The sequence below is a fragment of the Microcaecilia unicolor genome, chromosome 2 (genome assembly GCF_901765095.1).
Source record: "Microcaecilia unicolor chromosome 2, aMicUni1.1, whole genome shotgun sequence".
Classification (NCBI taxonomy): domain Eukaryota; kingdom Metazoa; phylum Chordata; class Amphibia; order Gymnophiona; family Siphonopidae; genus Microcaecilia; species Microcaecilia unicolor.
The window spans coordinates 207,985,119-208,011,024 of NC_044032.1; the positions used below are offsets into that span (position 1 = coordinate 207,985,119).

General features: G+C 42.0%; 1 protein-coding gene across 1 annotated transcript in view; it reads left to right on the forward strand.

Annotated features, from left to right (window-relative positions):
* Window positions 1-1,514: 1,514 nt before the first annotated feature.
* NTRK2 (neurotrophic receptor tyrosine kinase 2) overlaps window positions 1,515-25,906 on the forward strand; it is a 498,274-nt gene continuing 473,882 nt past the window's right edge. Inside the window, exons 1-4 of the mRNA XM_030193669.1 lie at window positions 1,515-1,597; window positions 2,398-2,987; window positions 6,347-6,421; window positions 7,093-7,164. Coding sequence (XP_030049529.1) covers window positions 2,779-2,987; window positions 6,347-6,421; window positions 7,093-7,164 — 356 coding nt within the window. The 5' untranslated portion in view covers window positions 1,515-1,597; window positions 2,398-2,778. The remainder of the gene's footprint in view (window positions 1,598-2,397; window positions 2,988-6,346; window positions 6,422-7,092; window positions 7,165-25,906) is intronic.

Consider the following 25,906-nt stretch of genomic DNA (forward strand, 5'->3'; position numbering starts at 1 on the left):
TATCATGCCTTAAATTTTGCATGGTAAGTGCAAACGCGTATTCTACATTAGCAAACAGGCCACTAAGAGTAGATGTACTGCTAGTTGCAAATGCATTAGGATAGTGTCCTGTAACTTGCTTGACTCTTGTTTCCGTTGATTTAAGAGGACTAAAAGAGTACTACATGAATTCATTCAAAAGGAAATTCTGAACATAAAGGCCAGACATTTTTTTAAAAAAAGAATTAAGGACCCTGCTAAGCAGTAACCCGAGAGACCTATCCGCTTATTTTATTTTGATCAAGTCTCTCTCCTCACAGATTCATCTTTTTGTTTTTCTTTCCTGGAAGGTGCCTCCTACAAACGCTGGGTGGCGCCAGAGCTCTCCGGATTCTGCCACTACAGTGGCCTTCTCACTTTTTAAATTACTGCGGAATAAAGCTTCATAGCCACAGATAAAAAGACAAAATCCCGGCCAAGGCAGTTTTAATACCTCTCATTGATCATTAACCTGAGTCCTTACAACGACTGCATTTTATTAGGACATCATAAAGGATCGTATAATTTTTCACAGATCTATCATCAATGTATCAATTCATCAGTAGCAGCTTAAGTATGGCGTGGTTTTATATCCCTTCATGGAACTGATTAAAAATAAGGCTCCCCCCTCCCCCTGCACACTCTGTCTATGGGGAGAAAAAGGTCATTAGAATTAGGCCCAATTTGTATGTGTAAGGTTGGTAATATAATTACGTCTTAGTGGGTCCTATTGGATTTTTTTTTTAAATCTCGTAGCATATGAGGAAAAAGTGAATCAGACCCCCACACTCCTATATATATGCATTAAACAATATAGAAGCAGGATATAGGTAATGGATTTGCTATAGAAAGCCATTCATTTCTCCGATGAGCAACTAGAGACTAGAGAGTAATTTTACCATTTGAGGCATTAAAGGTAACGGAACACCCAAGACGGAAATAGCAAGAATTAATGCATTCTTCGGGAGCTGAAGGAATGTACAAGTGCAATCTTTTAGCTGCTAATATTCCCGATTCCATATGTTGTACTTAATAAAAACAACCCGTAGATAACGGAGTTTCCGGTGCAATGCAAGATCCGAATTGCTAGTGATAAACAGTGCTTCAATTGTTAATGCTGATCATGTCTTTGTTTTTAAGGTGGGTCTTTTTGGGGATGGAGGGGAAGTTGAACTTCTTGAGGAAGGAGAATTTAATTCTCTGTATAGAAATAGAAGACTGATTTTTCCGGGGGAAAAAATGAGGGGGGAGAACCGTTTGACGTGCTAAGATATAAACACGGATAAACGTACCCAATTACATATGTGCGTGTATGAGAAGGTGCACAATCCAGCCTTCCTAATTCACATCCTCCGTTGCTGGAGAAAGCATTAGCGGCGGCGACGGGAGGATTTTCTGGAGTTTCTGCCCCGCTCTGCGTCAGCCCCCCACGTCATTGCTCCTTCCCCAGCGCCGGCAATGGGGCTGGCAAAGAAGAGCACTTGGTGGTTATTAGCCGGAGAGACGGCGTGTAAAAGGCAGCATTGAACGCCCATTTCTTCCAGCGTTCCATCTCTCTTTCGCTGCAGCCCCCTCCCAGGTAGGAGCCGGAGCCTGGGATCGTTTGCTTGAACTGTTCTGCCCTTGTCCTTTCCTTGTGAAGGGAGGGGGGGGGATCTATTATATTGTCAATATGTTTTATGGTTTGCATGAATTTCACTTGTCCCCCTCCTCCCGCCCCCCCCCCTTTAAATGTCACTGCAGTTAGCGCTCTGCAATGGCTTTGCAGCATCGCTAGCTGAAGCTCATCTGTATTGAAAGAACGACCTGTCTCTCTCTGGGAGAGGAGCCCGCTCTGAAGCTGAGCTCGCCGTTATCCCTCCCTCTCTGACCTCGACGCCCGGTTCTGTTCGTACTTTTCAGTCATAAGTCAGCTCTTAACAGGGATCCACAGCGAGTGCGATCGATGCAATTACGGGCGATTGATAGGAGACAGGGTTTTTCTTTTTTTTTTTTTTTGCATGCACAGCGCGCTCGCTGTTTTCCTTGAGCTTCGCTGCAGACTGTTGCAGCCTTCTCAGGTAGTGGAAATGTATGGTTATGACTTTATTTCGGTGGTGACTGGAAGTTTTTTTTAATAGGATTACGATTAACGATTAGTTTTATTAGAGTGATCGCCAGGGCTCGTTACCATACGTATTGATTGATAGCTGTATCGAAAGGGCAGGTTTAATGAGAATGTATTTTAAACGTGGGCTGGGAGCTCTAGTAGGTTATGTGACTGAATTATACGTGTTTGGTTGGTCACATTCGTGAAGACACATGCGTGGAACTGTCTTGTTTATTTCTTTATTCTGCTTGTCACATTATATTTGATTTTGGTTTTGTCTTCCTTCTTAGCCCTGCCACAGAGGAGCAACCGCAGCAAGAGAAGCATCATTTCTGGCACCGTTTTCAGCGCCCCTGAGGGGCTCAAAGCAAGGGGAGAGGGGGGAAAAAAAGCAAAATCCTTGCCACCTTTACCATTCCCCACTCCTGGGCTCTGATTTCACGTGAAACATTCGGAGTGATACTGGGTTTCCTTCCTGAACAAAAAAATATGCCTGCCATACCTGCTAAAAGCTGAATTCCTGCTTCCGAGGATTATGGTACCCAATTTGTCCCACTGTTGAGCCGAATCAAGACAAGCGTGTGAGGCGACTATCCCGAGGGGGCCGGAGCTGGCAGGACCGCTGGTAACGTGGAGGGTTGTCTGCGAGCTCCTTAATCTGAGATTCAAGGATGGGATCCAGATGGATGTGGCCTGGACCCGGTCCGGCTGCCGTTTGGGGCTTCTGGTGGCTTTTTTCCGCTCCTTTCTTGAAGGCATTGGCCTGCCCTCCGTCCTGCCAATGCAGCTCGTCAAGGATCTGGTGCAAGGAGCTGAGTGCTGGGATTACGGCTTTCCCGGTGCTGGAAAACCGTGCAGATTTAGAAAACATTACGGAAATGTAAGTATTATAATACAACGCAGCAACCCGGGCCGCGTAGACAGAAAACACATTTCAAATGTTTGATACGTCGAATGCTTCGAGGTTCGCTAGATCTACCTGCATTACACGTAAAGGGGGGCGGGGCTTCACCTGGATTATGCTGGACAGGGGGGAAAAATGTTGTATTTATCTAAAAAGAAAGGAGGATGAGAGACAAATAAGAACCAGAAAAGGAAAAGACAGGCCTGCCTGTCCTTCCAGGAGCCTAATGGCAAACGCTGTAAACCGAGAAGTTGTGCGCATGGGAAATGCACTGGCAGAAGGGGAAATGTGCTATAGTGAAGAGCTTAAAAGCCTTGGTCTGATTTAATTTAAACTTGATTTACCATTGATATGATTTGGAAAAACCATTTAGATTATCCATCTTAATCGCCCGTCGTGCAATTCCCAATGGAAGTAGGTCGGATGATAATGTGACCCCCCCCCCCCCCCGTGCCTCGGATGCTGCTCCGGAGCTGCAGGCTTGATTTTAATGCGTCACATTACAAGCGGTGACAGCTGTCAGTGGCAGGTGAATTTGGAGGCGAGGACCAGCGAAATGGCTCGCACAATTCACCCCAAAAATGGCCTGCACAGGTGGGCTCATTACAGAGCGATCTGACCATTTCTCGTAGGTCCGGCTACCATTCTGTTTGCTAATGCAGCTAGATGTTATATAACCTAACATTCTGATCCGATAGGTTCTGATAATAAAGAGAGAGTTGCAATCAGATAGATGGAAAAATGTAATATAGCAGAGACTGTGATCCCGTACCTGGAAAGGTGCAAACGTGACACGCTTAGATCCACTTTATTATTTCCGTGATATCACTATAACAAGTATCAATGATTTGGGATTTCTCAAAAAAAGTCTCTGAATCTCCTATAATGTTGAAATTTTGCCCTTTTGGACACACGAGTTTAACACGGGGGTGGGGGCTGAATCTATAACTTGCAATGTGATATATCTTGCTAGACAAATATCTTACTTTGACAAGATAAATTACAGAATAATATATATTTAGGTATGTCTGTGCACACTGCAAATATTTCGTTTTAGCTGTCCACTGGATCTGCTTTACCTCCTTATCTATCTTATTGACTCCAGTTGGTAATGCATCATTTTTTCCACTGCCCTGACACTCTGCTCATTTGTTAAACTGAGATGATTAAATCACAGTTAAGAATCAGAGCTCAGCTCCCACGGGGTAAAAAAAAAAAAAAGTGATCCATGACAAAATGTCAGGAAACTCTACAATAGGGAAACAGCAGACTCAAACAGCCTTCATTTCTATCAGTGTTATTCCCCTGCACAAGAAGAGAACCAAAACTATTAGGGTCATTTAAAAAAGAAATAAATGAAAGGTCTACAGTATATTTTCTTAGCTATCAGCTCTAGTCACCAGACCAGACGAGGAATAGCCTAATGGTTAGTGTGGAGGCCTGAGAACCAGGGGAACTGGGTTCAGTTCCCACTACAGCTCCTTGTGACCTTGAGCAAGTCACTTAACCCTGCCCCAGTCTAGAATATGTAAACTGCTTTGATTGTAAGCACAGAAAAGGCAGTATATCAAATCCCATCCACTTCATCATTTGCAGGTAACAATAAAATAAACTCTAAAGAGACCAAATTTCCCCAGAGGAATCAAAGCCTCAGCTCGGACATAAGTCATATAGGGCAAGAGAAAAAAACAAGTAGTAACAGAGAGATCTTGGCAAAAGTGGAATCACATTTGCATCTTATCCATCAGCACTGAAGCATCTTCTCCTGAGTACATTTTCTTTTGCCAGTGATCCGAACTTTGCTTTGGAAAAGCAGTAACTGTCATTTTTCCCTCCAGTCCCTAACTTTCAGGGTACATTCCTATAATCTATTTTTTTTCCTTTCACCAAACAAAATCTCACTTAATCAGTTTCATTAGAAGGTTGGAAAATGATCCCCAGATTGTCAATGACAGGATGGTGGCAGATCCTTCTTTTCAACTATTTATGTTAGACACGTTGAGCTAAATTCTTTATATCACTCCTAAAAAATCAGTGATGAAAAAAAATATGCCTAGGCATATTTGATAAACCACATCTAAATCTAGGCGTAGTTTATAGAATATGTCCAATACTCATTTTCTGCGACTATATTTAGTTGTGGCCATTTACGCTAATGAAAACCTGGTGTAAAGGCCAACGCCTAAATTATGCCCAAAACTAACACTGCATGTAAAATTCTAGGAACACCCATGACCCACTCATGGCCATGTCCCCTCTTCAGATCCATGTCTTAAAATTTACATGCATCACTTTATAGAATACTCTTAGACATTTGGGTGCATTAATTCTAATGAATGCCAACTAGTGTCATTAATTGCTTAAGTTCATTTATCAGCGCTGATTGGCTTGTTAAGCTTATTAAGTTGCCAGCACAAATCCTGAATACAAATGGATTTGCGCACGCAACTCAAGTCGCACTATAGAAAATCTGGAGGATTCTGTAATGATACAGGGATGAAATCTCTTTGAGTCTCTCTCTCTTTCTGTACCAGCCATTCCCATTCCAGTCCTCGGAGCACACCTAGTCCCATTGGGTTTTCAGGATATCCACAATGACTATGCATGACATAGATTTGCATGCACTGCCTCAATTGCTGTTCTGTACACATAAATACCTGTGTATGCAGACACACTTGTTAAGTTGATTTTTCATGTTGGGACTTGGTTATGAGACTGAGGAGGGGCTGAAGTGAGAGGAATTTGCAATGAAAAGAGGCATTAAAAGAGTCTTAAATGCAAAATAGGGAACATTAACAGATTTAATAGGTCAAAAAAACATAAAAGCAAACGATCTGTCAAGCTTTTTTTTTATTAAATAATATATTACTATACCATCACACAGTGGGAAGCTTCCCCCCCCCCCCCCCCCCACTTTGCCCCTCAAAAAAAAAAACACTGGATTGCTCCAGCTTATTGCATCCAAGACCAAACTGTTACCAAAAGGATGTGAGTGTGAGCTCATTTCCAGATTGTTTCACAACAAGAATAAAAGTTTGATCAAGAAATGCTCTTCCCCCACCCCCACCCCCACTTGAAATGGAAAAGAAGAAGCAGTTCCCTGACATTAGAGCTCCAAAATGTTTCTCAGAGTTAGTCCAAATTCTAAAGAAACCAATTAATAACACTGGATATGCCCCCACCCTCACCCTATCCTACACAGTGAAACAAACAAAAGAAAATTACTGCTTTTCTGGCATTTTCTAATATCAGTCACGTTAATCAAGTGCTTTAAAAATGGCTCCGCTTTGTAACAAGGATTCATGCTTCTTCTCTGTTTGTGGCTTATCTTTCAGCTACATCGCAAACCAGCGAAGGTTAGCCAGCATCAATGACAATGATGTTGCGATTTACCCAGGGCTGAAAAACCTGTGAGTATCCCACACAGAGGCATACAGCTGATTTATTGAGTGGAACACGTAGGGGATAGATTGCAAAGCTACATCTGACATAGCTCATGGGAAAAAAAAGAAAACCTGCCTTGTTAATTGGGGAAAATATATTCGTTATAAGAATCAAGCACACCACAAGTGGCAATATACTTGGGAGAATATTATTTCGTGAAATAAATTATCTATGTATTCCAGCGACAGGTGGGATGTATCATAGGAGGGAAAGACTCTTGCTATTGTAAAGACGATATTTCCGATTCTTTACCTATTGCTTATAAATTAAATACATCTGTAATAATATATGAAAGCAGGCTTGCTGTTACATAAAGAATACTTTTTTAAATGGAAACAGAGGAAATTCATGTGATAGATCGCAGTGATGCTTGTGCTCTGCAGTACCGAAACACATCTGATTTCTGGTTTGGAACATGCCACGACTAGGAATCCCGATACAGCTGCACAATATAATGAATATTGAGTATGCTGGCTGAAAATCGCCCCACAAATGACAGCATACTTGAGGCTGACCGTGGTGAATGCACCTTCCAAGTAAGAGGGAATGTGCTGCCAGGGAAAGAGAGGGGTATGTAGGAGTTTTACTTTCTTTGCTAAATGATCTTTGCCGTAACACTGGGTGTCTCTTTTTGCAGGACCGTGGTGGACTCAGGCCTAAACGTTGTTTCTCGTGACGCATTCCGGAAAAACCCCAAACTGAATAGCATGTAAGTTATTCTGATTGACTTTCTACTGATTGTTCTTTATTTGAGATCCCGGGGATGGTGATTACTCAGGCTCTTTCCCCATATTCTCTCTCTCTCTCTCTCTCTCTCTCTCTCTCTCTGTGCCACCAACCGAAAAAAAAAAGTGTAATTAACAAACGATGTTGCTTTAACCTAAAGCTTCAACTAGTCATAAGAAAAACAAAACCCACAAGGAAATTAAACGATGGTTATTTATTTCTTTTGGTCAACAGCTTAGAGTCATTTGTTGCTCGATTTCTTGTTGTTGGGCAGTGTTAATCAGCTAATGAGCTATGTTTTTCTTTGGACTGCAGTTTAGGAGAGAAATACAACTATAGTCATCTCTCTGAATCTGATAAGGCATTTGTATGCAGACACTTCTGCCTGGTCTGTCTTCTGTATAATCTTAGAGAGGATTTACTAATGCTTTCCCCCTAAGGCACGAAAGGGGACATAATCATTAAAACCAGCAAAGTTCAACGTATGATTTGGCTTTATTGCTTTCACTTATTCCTAGGCTTCTATTTTTTGTTTGTGCATATTATATATCTTACGTTTTCCTATTTTTTCACCCTTTTGTTACAACCACCCCACCGCACAGCTGTACTTCCAATTGTAGTACCTGGGCTGGTTCAGTAACTTTCCAAAACATTATGCACTAATATTATCTCAGGAATTAAACATGAACCAAATAGGTGACTTTCACTAATTTTGTCTTTACTGCTAGCTGAATTATCTAAACTTTTTTTTTTGTCTTACTGGTACTTCTGCTTTAAGAAAATAGCGCCCAAAACCCTTTAAAAGATAGTCACAACCTATGTTGTGTTGGCATCATGATCAAGACAAGACCTCCAGAATTCTGACATCCCATCCTCTTCCCTGTAGGGATCCACCCCCTGATTTTAAAGGGTGTTTTCAGATGCATGTGCAAATTTGGCGTACATCTTAATTGAATAATTAGCCAATTAGCAACAATAATTGGCTTTTTATTGGTGCTACACACGTAAATTTAGACATATGATCCGTACTTATATTTTATGTTCATCCTGAAAAGGTGGGGTGCTGAAATGGGAGGGTCATGGGCGATTCGGGGGGTGGATTGTGGGTGTGATTTCTGGTTAGGTGCACAATTAGAGAATAAGGGGGCTCCGCATCTAAATTTAGGTGCAGGTATTTGCACACATTTTCATTGGTGCAAGTGAACCAATGTTTAAGTTTAAGTATGACCCTGGTACTTAAACACTAGTCTATAAACCATGCCTAACTTTAGGCGCAGCTTGTAGCATAGCGCTCAGCAGGTTTTTTTTTATTTTGTACCGATTTTTGGCAGCATTTATAGAATCTAACCCACAGTGTTTACATCCACTTTATTATTATTACTATTATTTTGAAATAATTCCACTCCTCTTTGAATTCCTGAATCATTTTTGCTGCGGCCAGCTCTTTCAGGAAGCATTTTGGCCACCCCCCCCCCCCACCCTTTATATGAAGAAATATTTCTGACCTTGACTTCACTTCCTTGAAGCTTCATATCATGTCCTCTAGTTTTAGAGCTTCCTCTCATAGTTTTTTTAAAAAATGTTATTAGGGAAGGGGGTAGAAAGGGGTACCAGAGCATTTTGGCAAAGATACACTTTTATTTGAGAGCTTTGTTTTGCAAAGAAAGGATGACCGTGACCTTCCACATTTTTCAATGGAAATTTTAAAAGGCATAAAAACAACATGTTCATTGAAAACCAAGCAAGTATACACATAGCTGACATCTGATACAGTAAACATTAAAATGATGAAGAGAATAGCTAGACCAACAAGTTCATTCCTTGTTTTTCTGGAAGTGAGCTCTCTCTGAAAAGAGTCGATCCTTTCCCACTGTTACATGGGTAGAGTACTGGAACATACAAACTGCAGGATGGTTACGGGACTCAAATACTGAGCTGTAAACAGTTCTTTAAAAGAAATGGTGCAACTATTGGATACCTGACAACTTTTGCTGTGATTGATTTATTTTCTGAAATTGATGCACATGACAAAGCATTTAGAAAATAAATATTTTCTTTTTCCTCTTCAAGTAATAGATCAACACAACAGCTAAGAAACATAGAGGGGCATAATTGAACGAAAATGTCTATCTCCATTGGCGTTTATCTCCGAGAACGGGTCCGTGAAGGGCGGACCGAACCGTATTTTCGAAAAAAATAGACGTCCATGTTTTATTCGACAATTTGTGAGCTGGGCGTTTTTGTTTTTCAGTGATAATGGAAAATGAAAGCGCCCAGCTCAAAAACGAATAAATCCAAGGCATTTGTTCGTGGGAGGGGCCAGGAGTCGTAGTGCACTGGTCCCCCTCACATGCCAGGACACCAACCGGGCACCCTAGGGGGCACTTTTACAAAAACAAAAAAAAAGGTAAAAGAGCTCCCAGGTGCATAGCACCCTTCCCTTATGTGTTGAGCCCCCCAAATCCCCCTCAAACCCCACTGCCCACAAGTCTACACCATTACTATAGCCCTAAGGGGTGAAGGGGGGCACCTACATGTGGGTACAGTGGGTTTGGGGGGGTTGGACGACTAAGCATTAAGCAGCACAATTGTAACAGGTAAGGGAGGGGGATGGGCCTGGGTCCACCTGCCTGAAGTCCACTGCACCCCCTAACAACTGCTCCAGGGACCTGCATACTGCTGCCAGGGAGGTGGGTATGACATTTGAGGGTGAAAATAAAAAGTTGTGAAACATCATTTTTTGTGGTGGGAGGGGGTTAGTGACCACTGGGGGAGTCAGGGGAGGTCATCCCCGATTCCCTCTGGTGGTAATCTGGTCATTTAGGGCACTTTTTGGGGCCTTATTCGTGAAAAAACAGGGTCCAGGAAAAGTGCCCTAAATTCTAGCTACAAACGCATACTTTTTTTCCATTATCGGTGAAAGGCGCCCATCTCTCCTCGGCCGATAACCACGCCCCAGTTCCACCTTCGCCACGCCTCTGACACGCCCCCATCAACTTTGTACGCTTCCGCAATGGACTCGGCCGATAACCACGCCCCAGTTCCACCTTCGCCACGCCTCTGACACGCCCCCATCAACTTTGTACGCTTCCGCAATGGAGTGCAGTTGAAAACGTCCAAAATCGGCTTTCCATTATACCGATTTATTCGTTTTTGTGAGATAAACATCTATCTCCCGATCTGGGTCGAAATCTAGGCGTTTTTCTCTTTCAATTATAAGGTGGATAGGGAGCCTGTTTCTAAGCTGCGCTCAAAAGTGGTCGGTGCTGTTTGTAGCGCGTGGTTTTCCCGCGTGCTGCGGCCACTTTTAGAATGGCGGTAAAAGGGCCCCATTTGTATATTTTCCTGTAATGGCCACATTTCTGTACCAATAGCATTTTTCTGACTGTGTGGATATTGACTACGTTATAGGCATTACATCCTGACTGTTTGGTCAATTCCAAATTTCCATGAAAATCATAATTAATGACTTTCTGACCCCTGAGGCAGGCGTTTGTACGTCGATACACGGCCCGTGTCGGGGAATTTTCTGAATAAAAAAGGACATGAGTTGTCTCAATCCTGAAGGCCCAGTGTTGCTTCTTTTTTGTTTCTGTTTATATTTGTATGCTGTTTTACCCTCTCTTTTGTGACCCCCCCCCCAAATTAGCGTTTGGCCATTACCGTGGGAGCCCTTATTGCCACTTATTTACAAGGCGGTAAGAGCTCCTGTACAGGGTATGCCTACCCTCTGCCCATAGACACGCCTCCTGTGCCAAAAAATAAAATCTAGTTTATAGCGCAGGATTAGCGTGCACTGATTGGCACACTACCATGAGATGCCTCAGCATGTCTCTTGCACAACTATATAAATGCAGTAAATGCTAGTGCTTAAATAAGGTAATCTAATACTAATGACACCATGCACTAGAAGTAACAATGTTCAAATGCAGCCATTATTTGTTGTCAAGGAGAAAAAGCCCTGAAAAACCAGACGGATAGCAATCCTTGGTTAAACCCAGTCTCACTTTTTGCCGGTGTTTAGTTTCTATCATCGGGCTAAAAAAACTCCATGTTTACTGTGCTACCATTTATAGTGCAGCAAAAAAAGTGAATACTAATTAGTGTCAAAAACCTCAAACTCGCTGAGTATGATGATGAGACATTACTTAATTTGAATGTTAACTCACTATAGTGGTACAACAGCACTTAACTTGAATGTTCTACGGGGCCTCCGTTTCACCCCTCTCAGGCTTCTTCAGGAACCAGTGCTGTTGGGTCCCACCGTGAAAGTGTTTCCAGTTGTGAAACCTTCACTTCAAAATGGTGAAATGGTGGCCCCCGTAGATTAAGTTAAGTGCTGTTTTACTACTATATTTAGTGAGTTAACATTCAAATTAAGTAATGTCTCATCATCATACGCAGCGAGTTTGAGGTTTATGACACTAATTAGTATTCACTTTTTTTCTGCACTATAAATGGCAAAAAGTGAGACCGGGTGATTGTTATCTGTCATGGTTTTGAGGGCTTTTTCTCCTTAACAACAAATAACAGCTGCATTTGAACATTGATACTTCTAGTGCATGGCAGGGGCGTAGCTTAGCCCTGGCCTCCTCTACTTTCAACCACCCCCCCCTCGCTGCTTTCAACCCCCTTCCCGCTGCCACCGACCCTTCCCCACTGCCACCAGGTACCTTTCCTGGTGGGGGTCACCAATGCCCGCCAGCCTTAGTCTTCTTCAGCGCCAGTCTTTGGCGCATTCATTGATCTGTGCTGTGGGTCCTGACTAACCTCCTGCAGTAGAACTAACGTGTGGGTAGTGCACGCCCACTGGCGTACCGAAGGCAGGGCGGTGGGGGCGATCTGCCACGGGTGCACGCTGCTAGAGGGGTGCAGAGAGCAGCCACGTGGCTGTCAGCTCCACTGGTTCCCTGCTCTCTCTGCCCCGGAACAGGTTGCTTCCTGTTCCGGGGCAGAGGGAGCAGGGAACCAGCAGAACCGACATCCATGTAGCTGCTCCCAGCAGGTAAGAATGCACCCGGGGGGGGGGGGTGTTGGGTGATACGCCGGGGGGGGGGGGTCGTGCTGCACCCGGAGGGGGGGGGGTGCGCGCAGTGGCGATCCGCCCCGGGTGGCAGCCGACCAGGGATCGCCACTGCGCACGCCAAATTGACACTACTGCCAGGCTAATGCGGGCACCTGGCAGTAGTTTCTAACTTGGCGTATGCTGTTTACCATGGTAGAAAATATTTTTCTGTTTTCTACCGCTGGGGCCATTCCTGGTGGTAATTGGCAGCGAGACCACATTAGCGTGTGCTACCTGATTACCACACGAGTAGCGCTTGAGACCTTACCGCTAGGACAGTGGATGGCCGTAAGTGCTCAGACAGTAAATACCTGCATGCTACTTAGTTAGTGCGTGGCCATTTACTAACCTGCTAAAAAAAAGCCCTTTTTCCTAGCCACTGTAAAATATGGCCCAGCACATGCCAAATTCACATGTCCAGACTACCACAGGCCACTTTTTACCACAGATTAGTAAAAGGTCCCCTTGATGCTCTAACTGTGCATTAGGGGTTAGCACCCTTTCTTTCTTTCTTAAGATTTATTTATCACCTTTTTGAAGGAATTCACTCAGGGGGTCTTTTATGCAGGCGCGCTGGCGTTTTAGCGTGCATTAAAAATAGGCATGTGCTAAACGCTAAAGACGCCCATAGGAATACATTGGCGTATTTAGCATTTAGCGCACACCTATTTTTAATGCGCGCTAAAAATGCCAGCGCCTACATAAAAAAACCCCTCAAAGCGGTATACATCAAGAATAAGTCAAACATAAGCAATAGACAATTACAACAGTAAAAATATTCAAACAACAATATAAAGTATGGCATAATATATTACATTATAATGCCGACATAATACCCAATAAAATATTGTAATAGACAGCCTAGAATATAAGCAAAGATGGAACATATAGATAGATAAGATAGAGTAGCAGGAGTATGAAAACAAGGAGCTAGTTAAAGAGAGTTGCATATGAGGCCAGAAAGGTAGTAAAAGGGCCCTAAAACTTGTCATATACATATACATACATACACCTCCTGCAATATTTTGAAATAAGAAAGTATCTAATGGTGTGTTGTTATGGTAAAAATGCCAGCGCACCTACATAAAAGAACCCCTCAAAGTGGGGTTTAAAATAAATTTTAAAGTCCACACTCTGATTCATAAGACCATATTTGGAGAATCCCCTAACTACATGAATAACCTCATCAACCTCCCAACCAGCTTTGGGCAGCCAGCTTTGGAACGCTCTGCCAAGATCCATCCGAACAATCAACGACCATCTACCATTCGGAAAAATGTTGAAGACCCATCTCTTCAAGAAAGCTTACCCTAATGACCCAGCTTAACTTTTTAAGCCCACCCACATGATTCCTGCCCCGACGATCATTATACCTTTGACCATGTCTCACAACCTCCTTATGCTCATTCCTCAATCTCTTCCTCTCCATCCTTCCTACTCCTTACCCCTCCCAATCTCTTCTCATCCTATCATTGTTTACCTCTCCATGCTCAATTTACATATCCTCAAAACCCCACTACTACTATGTTTACTACAACTTGTAACATTCTCCTTCAAGACTTTGTAATTCTATTTACTATGTAAGCCGCATTGAACCTGCAATGTGTGGGAAAGCGCGGGGTACAAATGTAATTAATAATAATAATAAAACCAGAACATGATCACTGAACCACTGAAAGCAGTGTAATTCAGTTTTCTTCACTTTTTTCCCAGTCAATGTAGGTGCCCTTTCACTAAGCTGAGGTAAGTGCTAGTTCACACTTATCGCAACCTGAAAGGGCTTACCAATACTGCGGGATGCTCTGAGGCATCCTGCAGTAAAATCTCAATGTGCACATGCAAACCACATACTCAAAAATATTTCTGACTTTTTCTCAGAGGGGGAATATCTGGGAGTGGAGAGTGGGCATGATGGTGTGAATTAGCGCAGCCACATTACTACATGCTTTGCACAGGATTATCACACGAGTCCTTATGGTAAAGGCTTGTGTGGTAATTTTTGTTAATGGCCACAAGATAATGGCAACATTAAGAGATGAATTATTCGAGCTAGAGAGGACACCTATATACCATATAACAATATAATCCTCTTCAGAGTACAAGCAGCTATACATTAGCATTTAGCTCCATACTTCATACTCAAATCTTACCAATTAGTTGAGAAAAAATGGAGGAAAAAGCCTCAATAGGATTCCTTATGATTAAGGCATCCAGCCTATCTTATCAAGGAGCATTTGCTATCATCATTGGCATTTCATTTATTTCTTAAATCACAAAAATATAGTAGAACTTATCTTAACATAATGCTCAGTGTTCTCCACTTGCCACGGCCGTGTTAAGATAAGTTCTGCTATATTTATGTGATTTAAGAAATAAATGAAATGGTGGATGGTGTTTTCTTTGCCAATGATGATAGCAAATGCTCCTTGATAAGGTAGGCTGGATGCCTTAATTATAAGAAGTCCTATTGAGGCTTTTTCCTCCATTTCCCCCACTTGCCATGCAGAGAGCTTTTCAGGAACTGAGGGAGGGGTTAAAACCTTTGGTACAAACAATAGCTTTTTCTGAAGTACTACCTACCTTTGGAAAGCGAGAGAAAAGATTGCGAAGTACTGAAACTTTCAAATAGCTGGCTCAAAGCCTGGTGTCACCAAGAAGGATTTAGGTACATTGAAGGATGGGACAATACATGGAAAAACAGAAGACTATATTGTAACGATGGGCTGCATCTCACTGTGGCAGGAAAAAAATCCTTGGGGAGAAATTTAGACAATATATTTCTAGGCATTTAAACTAGAAGGCGAGGGTGGCATATAGAGACGGGTCACTTCAAGTGGTCATCCCCAGCTAAAGACTAGATATGACAGTAGAAAAGAAAGCAATGAAGACAACAATCTTAGCAAATCACTTCTTACCAACACAGCAAGAAGTGAGACTAAACGAAGAACTAAACAGAAGACAAAAATGCCACTGAAATGTAGATGGAAAGCGATGACCACGGATGCTCGCAGTCTAAGCAATAAAATTCATGACCTGCAAGCCCTGATGTTAGAGGTATACTTAGACATTGTTGCAATCACAGAGATATGGCTCAAAGATTTCCATGAATGGGATGCAAACATATCAGGCTATAATCTATTTAGGAAGGATAGAGATGGTCGTAAAGGTGTAGGAGTAGCTCTGTATGTGAGAAATGATATCGCAGTGACTGAAATGACAGAGGCCTGGGGAAAGGAAGAAGCGATATGGATCACCTTAAAAGGAGATGATATAACCTCTGTCCACATGGGTGTTGTCTACAGACCTCCGACACAGTCGGAGGAACTAGATAAAGATCTGATTACAGATATCCAAAAGTTGGGAAAGAAAAGAGAGACACTGGTGCTGGGAGATTTCAATCTGCCGGATGTAGATTGGAAAGTTCCATCTGCAGAATCGGAAAGAAGTAAATACGTCATGAATGCTTTTCAAAGTGCTCTGCTCAGACAAATGGTAACAGAACCCACGAGGGAGGGAGGGAGGGAGGGAGGGAGGGAGCGACGCTGGATCTGGTGCTCACAAATGGGGATAGTGTGTCAAATGTCAGAGTGGGTGCCCACCTGGGCAGCAGTGACCATCAAACAGTTTGGTTTGATATAAGAGCTGAAGTGGAGGGCGGCAACTCAAAACTCAAAGTCCTGGATTTCAAGCATGCTGATTTTAGTAAAATGGGGGAATACCTGAGGAAGGAGCTGATGGGCTGGGAGGACATGCAAGAAGTGGAAGGGCAGTGGTCCAGGCTGAAAGAAGCTATAAATATGGCCACAAACCTTTATGTAAGGAGTGTAAATAAAAGCAAGAGAAAAAGGAAACTGATATAGTTCTCCAAGAAAGTGGCTGAGGAAATAAAGGCTAAAGAGTTGGCGTTCATGAAATACAGAAAAACTCAAGAAGAAGTAGACAGAGAGGAATACTGGATGAAACTGAAAGAAGCCAAGAGAGATATGTCTGGCGAAAGTGCAAGTGGAAGAACAAATGACTAGAAATGTAAGGAGGGGCAACAAAAATTTCTTCAGGTATATTAGTGAAAGAAGGAAGACTAAAAATGGAATTGTGAGACTGAAAGATGCTGCGAACCACTATGTGGATAATGATGATGAAAAAGCGAATTTGCTAAACAAATACTTTTGCTCTGTTTTCACTGAAGAAAATCCTGGAGAAGGACCGTGATTGACTGGCAGAAGTACATATGAGAATGGAGCAGATGTAGCACCATTCACAGAACCAAGTGTTTATGAAAAACTTGAAAATCAAAAGGTGGACAAAGCCATGGGACCGGATGGGATCCACCCCAGGATATTGAGGGAGCTCAGAGAGGTTCTGGCAGGTCCACTTAAAGATTTGTTTAATAAATCCTTGGAGATGGGGGAGATTCCATGGGATTGGAGAAGAGCAGATGTGGTCCCGCTTCACAAAACTGGTGATAGGGAAGAAGCTGGAAACTACAGGCCGGTAAGTCTCACTTCAGTTATTGGAAAAGTAATGGAAGTGATGCTGAAGAAAAGGATAGTGAATTTCCTGGAATTTCCAATAAGCTGCAAGATCCGAGACAACATGGTTTTATCAAAGGTAAATCGTGCCAAACGAATCTCATTGAATTCTTTGACTGGGTGACCAGAGAATGGAATCAGGAATGTGCTATAGATATAATCTACGTAGATTTCAGGAAAGCTTTTGACATGGTTCCACACAGGAGGCTCTTGAATAAACTTGACAGGCTGAAGATAGAACCCAACGTGGTGAACTGGATTAGGAACTGGTTGACGGACAGACGCCAGAGGGCGGTGGTTAATGGAATTCGCTCGGATGAGGGAAAGGTGAGTAGTGGAGTGCCTCAGGGATCGGTGCTGGGGCCGATTCTGTTCAATATATTTGTGAGTGACATTGCTGAAGGGTTAGAAGGTAAAGTTTGCCTTTTTGCGGATGACTCCAAGATTTGTAACAGATTGGACACCCTGGAGGGAGTGGAAAACATGAAAAAGGATCTGCAGAAGCTAGACAAATGGTCTAATGTTTGGCAATTAAAATTCAATGAAAAGAAATGCAAAGTGATGCACTTAGGGAGTAGAAATCCATGTGAGACGTATGTGTGTATATATATAGAGAGAGAGAGCGAGGGACAGGGAATTTATTATTTATTTATTTTTGACATTTATACCTCACATTATTCTGAACATACTCGAGTTCAATGTGGCTAACAGTAAATAAACAAGAGACAAGGTTTACAAATCTATAAACAGAATATCAAATATAAACTATTGATGGCTAGTTGCAATCTAAGATACTCCATTAATGGATAGGAACCTGTCAGAGTTTAATGGTTGAGTTTAGGTGAATCCAAGTGTAGGTTGGTAAAAGCACTTTCACAACTGGAGAGGGGTGGCCTGAGGGAGCCATATACAGATCATCTTATTACACACTAAAGACCACTTGTTATATAGTATATACAATTGCAAATATAATAGAACCTCCCTACAAAGGAGGCCGTAAAAGACAGAAATGTCAGGTATTCAGTGCACTGTATGAAATAACATCTCAATTTAAGTAACTGGTGTTGAGACTTTCAGCTGCTCATCCTTAACCATCGGGGCTCTTTTACTAAGCTGCAGTAAAAAGTGGCCTGCGCTAGTTTTGGCATGTGAAATTAGTGCATGTTTGGCCACTTTTTACCATGGCAGGAAAAAGGCCTTTTTAAAAATGGGGCAGTAAATGGCTATGCGCTAATATTGTTCAAGATTGTTCAAGACCCCTGAGGTAGGCCTTAGGGCCGAAACACGGCCGTGTCGGGTCGTTTTTTATACAATAAAGCGTCTTTTGGTATCCTAACTTGGTTTTTCATCACTTTTTTTTGGTTCTATATCTCACGGTATCGTGAGGGTTTTTACCTCTTTTTTTTTGTTTTGTGCGCTAATATTAAAATTAGTGCATGGCTATTAAACTTCCCGAGCCCGTACCGCTAGGAGGCGGTAAGAGCTCATGCGCTACTCGTGTGGTAATCAGACAGCAATGTGACTGTCCTGTCGATTACCACCAAGAATGCCCCCACGGGAAACAGCATGCACGAGAAATGCCGCTGCGGGAAATTACCTACTGCCAGAAACTGCGCACACCAACTTCAGAGCTACTGCCGGGCTCCCGCACTACCCCAGCGGTAGGGCCGATTTGATATGTGCTACCCACACAGTAGCCCTACTATGCTTTTCTAAAAGGGCCCTCAGTGCCCTGTGCAGTGGGAACATTGGTCATTTAGGGGTCCTTTTACTAAGGTGCGCTGAAAAATGGCTTGCAGTAGTGTAGCACGGGTTTTGGGTGAGCACAGAATCATTTTTCAGTGCACCTGTAAAAAATGCCTTTTAAAAATTTTTACCGAAAATGGACGTGCGGCAAAATCAAAATTGCTGCACGTCCATTTTGGGTCTGCGACCTTACTGCCAGCCATTGACCCAGCGATAAAGTCTTATGGGGTAACCAGGTGGTAATGACCTACGTGCACCAAATGCCATTTGGCATGCGTCTGATATGAATGGCTGAAAATAAAAATAATTTTTGGCCGCTCGTATCGGCTGCGTGGCAAAAATGAAATTACCGCCAGAGCCACGCGGTAGCCGTGCGGTTAACTCCATTTTGACACATGGGCATGTGTAGACTCTCGGCGCATGGCTTAGTAAAAGGGCCCCTCAGTTTTGTCTACTCCAGCTTTCTTCTTTAATTTTAACTATTTTTTAATGTCGTCACCCCAGGTCATTCTGTGTTTTTCTCTCTCTATGCCAGGAGCATTGTGATAAGCAGAGAATACTATGGAATGTTTAAATTTTTTTTTGCTATAAAATCAATCATGCAGATTTTGCTGATGACCCTCCTTCTGTCATATAAGAGGTGGTGCTAAAACTAGCATGCTGTATATACATTTAAACCACTTTGTCTTTGCCTGTAATACTTAGAGTTGAACAGGAGATGGAAAGTCAGAGGGGAGGATGGTGATGTGTTTGCAGAGAGGAAAAAAATGAGAGAGACATATAGCAGTATTTACAGGTATGAGAGGGATATGTCTGCTAATGGGTAAGGAGAACTAATATCCCTGTTTACTCCAGTGGGTGATCACTTTAATTTTACCTTTTGCATTCTTAGATGGTTTTGGAGTTCCCTGTCAGTATCCTTACCACAAAGGCATTAATGCAGTTGCCTGGAATGTTTTTCCATGGTGCTGTCACTTTGCTCTTCTTTGTGACATATAGGGGCATTAGCACATGGGATCCAGACGCAAACAAAAGAAAGAAGAGTTGCTGTCCTCCTGCAGACAGGAAGGTGGCGTTAGAAAGAGAATTGAGCTCAGAATTTGGAATATAAAAGGAGAGGAAAGAAACAAGTCTAAAATCTGTCAAGTACCTAATAATGCCTTTAGTAATGTTATCATGTACATAAGATCATAAGAATAGCCCTACTGGGTCAGATTGATGGTCCATCTACCCAGTGTCTTGCTTCCAACAGTGGCCAATCCAGGTCACAAGTACCTGGCAGAATCCCAAAAAGTGACAAGATTCCATGCTACCAATCTTAAAGCACACCCTGACTTCCCCATATCTATGTCAATAGCAGACTATGGACTTTTCTTCCAGGAACTTGTCCAAACCGTTTTTAAACACAGAAATGCTAACTGCTGTTACCACATCCTCTGGCAGTGAGTTCCAGAGCTTAACTATTCTTTGAGTGAAAAAATATTTTCTCCTGTTCATTTTAAAAGTATTTCCATGTAATTTCACTGAGTATCCCCTAGTCTTTGTACTTTTTGAAAGAGTGAAAAATCAATTCACTTTTACCTGTTTTATACCACTCAGGATTCTGTAGACCTCAATCATATCCTCCCTCAGCCATCTCTTTTCCAAGCTGAAGAGTCCTAATTTCTTTAGCTTTTCCTCATATGAGAGGAGTTCCATCCCCTTTAGCTGTTTCATGTAGAATGTTTATTTTGTTTGATTCAATTCCCTGTGAAAGTTTCCTTTTCTCTTTAATTTATGGCCCCTTTAACTGATGTAGCATCCCTTCTCCTTTAAGTAATATATATATTAAGAGAGGAACACAAAAGAGGACCGAGTAGAACATTTCGAATATAAAATGGTCACCTTCCATCCAGCTCCCCATATACACATCCAATCCTTTTGCTTTACAACTCTTTGCCACTTTGAAAACAAAGATTGTACTATCACTCTACTACCGTTGCAATGCACTTGTTAATGTTAATAAAAACTGATGCACTAGCTCAGACCAATGATCCATCAAGCTCAGTATTCTGTGGCTAATTCAGCCCACAATTATCTGGCAGGACCCCAAAATGTATCTGGATACCATCATCCATAGCTCACTCTGCATGAACCCAATGAGCAAAGCAGAGGGCTTGAAAGCTGTAACTTGTTGGCTGACTCTTACCTCTCCATATCCAAGGTGAAACTGGAATGAGTAGATTGATGTTAGGAGGGAGATTGAAGGGCAACAGCAGAAAACAAGAAATAGACAATTGAGAGAGAAGATCAGATTGTACGGTTATATATGCATGTGTAAAGACATTTTTTCCATCATGTATAGTCTTCTGAGAGACACAGGCACTGTCCCTCGAATTCTATATGGAGGGGCATAATCGAACGGTGCCCACCATCTATATGGGCGGCTATCTATATGGCCGGCGCCGCAAAGAGCAGTCCCTAACCGTATTATCGAAAAAGATGGCTGGCCATCTTTCATTTCGATAATATGGTTGGGGCCGGCCAAATGTCAGAGATGGCCGGCATTGTTTTTTCGCCGATAATGGAAACCGATGCCAGCCATCTCAAACCCAGCCAAATCCAAGGCATTTGGTCATGGGAGGAGCCAGCATTTCTAGTGCACTGGTCCCCCTCACCTGCCAGGACACCAACCGGGCACCTAGGGGGCACTGCAGTGGACTTCAAAAATTGTTCCCAGGTGCATAGCTCCCTTACCTTGGGTGCTGAGCCCCCCAAAACCCACTACCCACAACTATGCAACACTACCATAGCCCTAAGGGGTGAAGGATGCATCTACATGTGGGTACAGTGAGTTTTGGGGGGGGGGGGGGGGTTGGAGGGCTCCCATTTACCACCACAAGTGTAACAGGTAGGGGGGGATGGGCCTGGGTCCACCTACCTGAAGTGCACCACACCCACTAAAAACTGCTCCAGGGACCTGCATACTGCTGTCATGGAGCTGGGTATGACATTTCAGGCTAGCATAGAGGCAGGCAAAAAATGATTTTTAAATTCTTTTTGGGTGGGAGGGGGTTGGTGACCACTGGGGGAGTAAGGGGAGGTGATTCCTGATTCCCTCCGTTGGTCATCTGCTCAGTTGGGGCACTTTTTTGAGGCTTGGTCCTAAAGATAAATGGACCAAGTGAAGCCGGCGAAGTGCTTGTCAGAGCCGGCCTTCTTTTTTCCATTATCGGCTGAAGCTGGCCATCTCATAACCATGCTCCCGTCCCACCTTCCATACCCTGCGGAAACGCTCCTTTAACTTTGGCCGGCTCTGCGACGGAAAGCAGTTGGAGCCGGCCAAAATCGGCTTTCGATTATACCGATTTGGCCGGGTTCAGGAGATCGCCGGCCATCTCCCGATTTGTGTCGGAAGATGGCAGGCGATCTCCTTCGAAAATAAGCAGGATAGTGCACTAAAAGATGGGCACCTAACTTTTGGCACTCAAACAGAAGTATAGCACCAAAAAGGGAATGAAATGGCTGTTAGGCAGTATTGTATAACGTGGCACCTAACTCCACAGTATTCAAAGCTATTTAACTGGCCAGACATGGCCGCTGACCGGTTAAGTAGCATATTTGTGCCTAACTGTGGATATTCAGTGAGAGATAATGGGTTATCTCCTGCTAAATATCTGAGCAGCTATATCGCATGACACAGCCGGTTAGGCGCAGATATTCAGCACTTAACCAGCTATGTTGAGTGGTTAAAATAGGCCTCTTAAATAATAGGCCTGTCTTTAACTGCTAAAAAGTTAACCGGTTAGGGCTAGATTCTATATATGGCGCCTAGATTTGCGTGCCGAAATCCAGGTGCATTCTAAAACTGTGCATGTAACTTAGTTGGCTCAACAAGCAAATTGGCATTTTTAACAGCACTTAACAAGCAATAATTGACAATAATTGCAAGTTATGGTCACAACTCAGTGCATTCTATAATGAACTGCATCCGCGCAGTTCAAAAAGGGTGTATTTATGGATGTGTTTATGAGCGTTTCGTGGTTTCAAAAATTATGCACGTAGTTATAGAATATGACACAGTCCGCCTAACACAGGGTTTTTGTTGGTGTAAATGGGTGTGTGCAGATTTAGGTGCAATGATATCAACTAAGCAAATTCTATATACCATGAGTAAATCTTATAGAATACACTTCTGCATGGATTTTTTCGGTGCTATATATAGAATTTGGCCCTTAGTGCTGAATATTTGGCTTAACTGGTTAACTTTTTAGTGGTGAAAAAACACCCGGATATTCAGTGCCTATCGCTGGGAATGGCCCAGCATTAAATATCTGGGTTTAACGCTGGCGGCAGACAGCAAAAACGTTGCCCATCGCAGGCTGAATATTGGGCCTAAGTTTTCTAGTACATAACTGTAAAGAGGTTGTTCACATGGGCAGACTATGGATAGGTCATGGGGTTTTTGACTATTTAAGTGTCGGTGTAAATGGTTGTGTCTAAATTTAGGTGTCTAATTGCTGACCTGCGCTCATATTCTATAACGCATTAGGTGTACAAATTTACAATTATAGAATACTTCTGGATTCAATATAGCGCAATTGAAGTTGTGTGCACAAATCCAGTTGTATTCTGGATTTGCATGCACAACTTAATTAGTTAGCAAACCAATCAGTGCTGATAATTGTCAATTAATAAGCAATTGACACTAACTGGTATTAGAATTTACGCACACAACTGTCTAAGCATATTCTGTAACATGATACACGCAAATTCTATGCCACAAAATGGAGCTTTGTTTTAGAATACACCCAGTCCGCATCTAATTTACTTGGCATAACTGTCTGTGACTAAATTTAGTCATGTGCATGGGCACTCGTTGTAGTCTATAAACCACGCAGAAAATTAGGCATGATATATTGGATAGCAAACTTCTTCAGAACTGCATGGAGCAATATTATAATAGAAACTAAATAATTCAAATTGCTCTACCTCATTAGGAAAAAGATGAGAAAAAGAACAACTATGTTTTCAATTATTACAATTTAAATATAGCCTCATACGTCCAGGGTACCTTTATAGAAACTTAGGACACCACTGACTGACATTCATCATAGGCTACCACCACCTGCCAAGCGTTACAGAGAAAAACTCTCCTATTAAAAATGAGAGAAAAGTCTGTAGCGCTACGGCATATGGGACTATCAATTTAATAAACACAGGTTCAAAAACTCATCAATCCTAATTCGACCCCTTTACAAAAAGATTTTTTAAGGGTCAAAATGAAAAGAGAAGAAAATGTAAATATCGCAAAACCTTGGGGTACATTTGCCGGGTACAAATATAGTCACTTAGCTTTTGCCCAAAAAGAGCTCCATTAAAGGTGAATTCACTTCATTTCAGTGTCCATAGTTGTATCTTCTTAAACTCGACATGTAACTCCCACGCTTTCTCATATAAATTTATATATGAGGAATTTATATGAGAAAGCGTGGGAGTTACATGTCGAGTTTAAGAAGATACAACTATGGACACTGAAATGAAGTGAATTCACCTTTAATGGAGCTCTTTTTGGGCAAAAGCTAAGTGACTATATTTGTACCCGGCAAATGTACCCCAAGGTTTTGCGATATTTACATTTTCTTCTCTTTTCATTTTGACCCTTAAAAAATCTTTTTGTAAAGGGGTCGAATTAGGATTGATGAGTTTTTGAACCTGTGTTTATTAAATTGATAGTCCCATATGCCGTAGCGCTACAGACTTTTCTCTCATTTTTAATAGGAGAGTTTTTCTCTGTAACGCTTGGCAGGTGGTGGTAGCCTATGATGAATGTCAGTCAGTGGTGTCCTAAGTTTCTATAAAGGTACCCTGGACGTATGAGGCTATATTTAAATTGTAATAATTGAAAACATAGTTGTTCTTTTTCTCATCTTTTTCCTAATGAGGTAGAGCAATTTGAATTATTTAGTTTCTATGATATATTGGATACCAATATACCCAAATAGGGGATACACTACAATTCCCAGAGCCTAACTCACAGTCTATTTCAAAAAAGCTCCAGTAGTAATTCAAAAAACTTTTAATTATTCTAATTATATTAAAACATGTCTCTCTAATCGTTATCTCTAACTTCTTACCCTGCGCTGCTCTAAACAATATCTACAACAACAATGAAAACGGCATTCATATGGAATTATATACACTTTACAGTCACACAACAATCTTAGTTGATATCATGATACTTAGTCTCTGTAAAGCAGTGATAAACGCCACGCTTTCCGCGTGACCACTGTGTTGTAGTCAGTTAGTTGTGTTTGTCCCAAATGCGTCGCTGTTCAGTTCAAACAAGAACACTCCATTAACCGTTCATGCTCATACATTGATATAAGAGCTGAAGTGGAGGGCGGCAACTCAAAACTCAAAGTCCTGGATTTCAAGCATGCTGACTTTAGTAAAATGGGGGAATACCTGAGGAAGGAGCTGATGGGCTGGGAGGACATGCAAGAAGTGGAAGGGCAGTGGTCCAGGCTGAAAGAAGCTATAAATATGGCCACAAACCTTTATGTAAGAAGAGTAAATAAAAGCAAGAGAAAAAGGAAACCGATATAGTTCTCCAAGCAAGTTGCTGAGGAAATAAAGGCTAAAGAGTTGACGTTCATGAAATACAGAAAAATTCGACTTCTGATGTTTTCAGTATATACCGGTTCTGACCGGTATATACTGAAAACATCAGAAGTCGAATAAAGAGTTTTCTACTGGCTTCTTAAATTCCTGTATAATGCTGCACAACGGAATGTATGAGCATGAACGGTTAATGGAGTGTTCTTGTTTGAACTGAACAGCGGCGCATTTGGGACAAACACAACTGACTGACTACAACACAGTGGTCACGCGGAAAGCGTGGCGTTTATCACTGCTTTACAGAGACTAAGTATCATGATATCAACTAAGATTGTTGTGTGACTGTAAAGTGTATATAATTCCATATGAATGCCGTTTTCATTGTTGTTGTAGATATTGTTTAGAGCAGCGCAGGGTAAGAAGTTAGAGATAACGATTAGAGAGACATGTTTTAATATAATTAGAATAATTAAAAGTTTTTTGAATTACTACTGGAGCTTTTTTGAAATAGACTATGATATATTGGAACCAATTTTTTAGGTGTGATATAAAGAATCTAGTTTTTAGCGCCTAGATTTGATGCACCTAACTTTTAGCTTCCTTTATAGAATTTCCCCCTTCTGTGTCCTATTGGTCTTCATATATCCCTGTATGCACTGATAGCTTCATCCATTAGGAAAATGACTCATTAAATAAAGAAAACTGTGGTACACTTTCAGGTTCTCACTTTGAAGTAAATGTAATCTAGATTGGTTTTAATTTATTCCCTTTGCTTTTATCTAGTC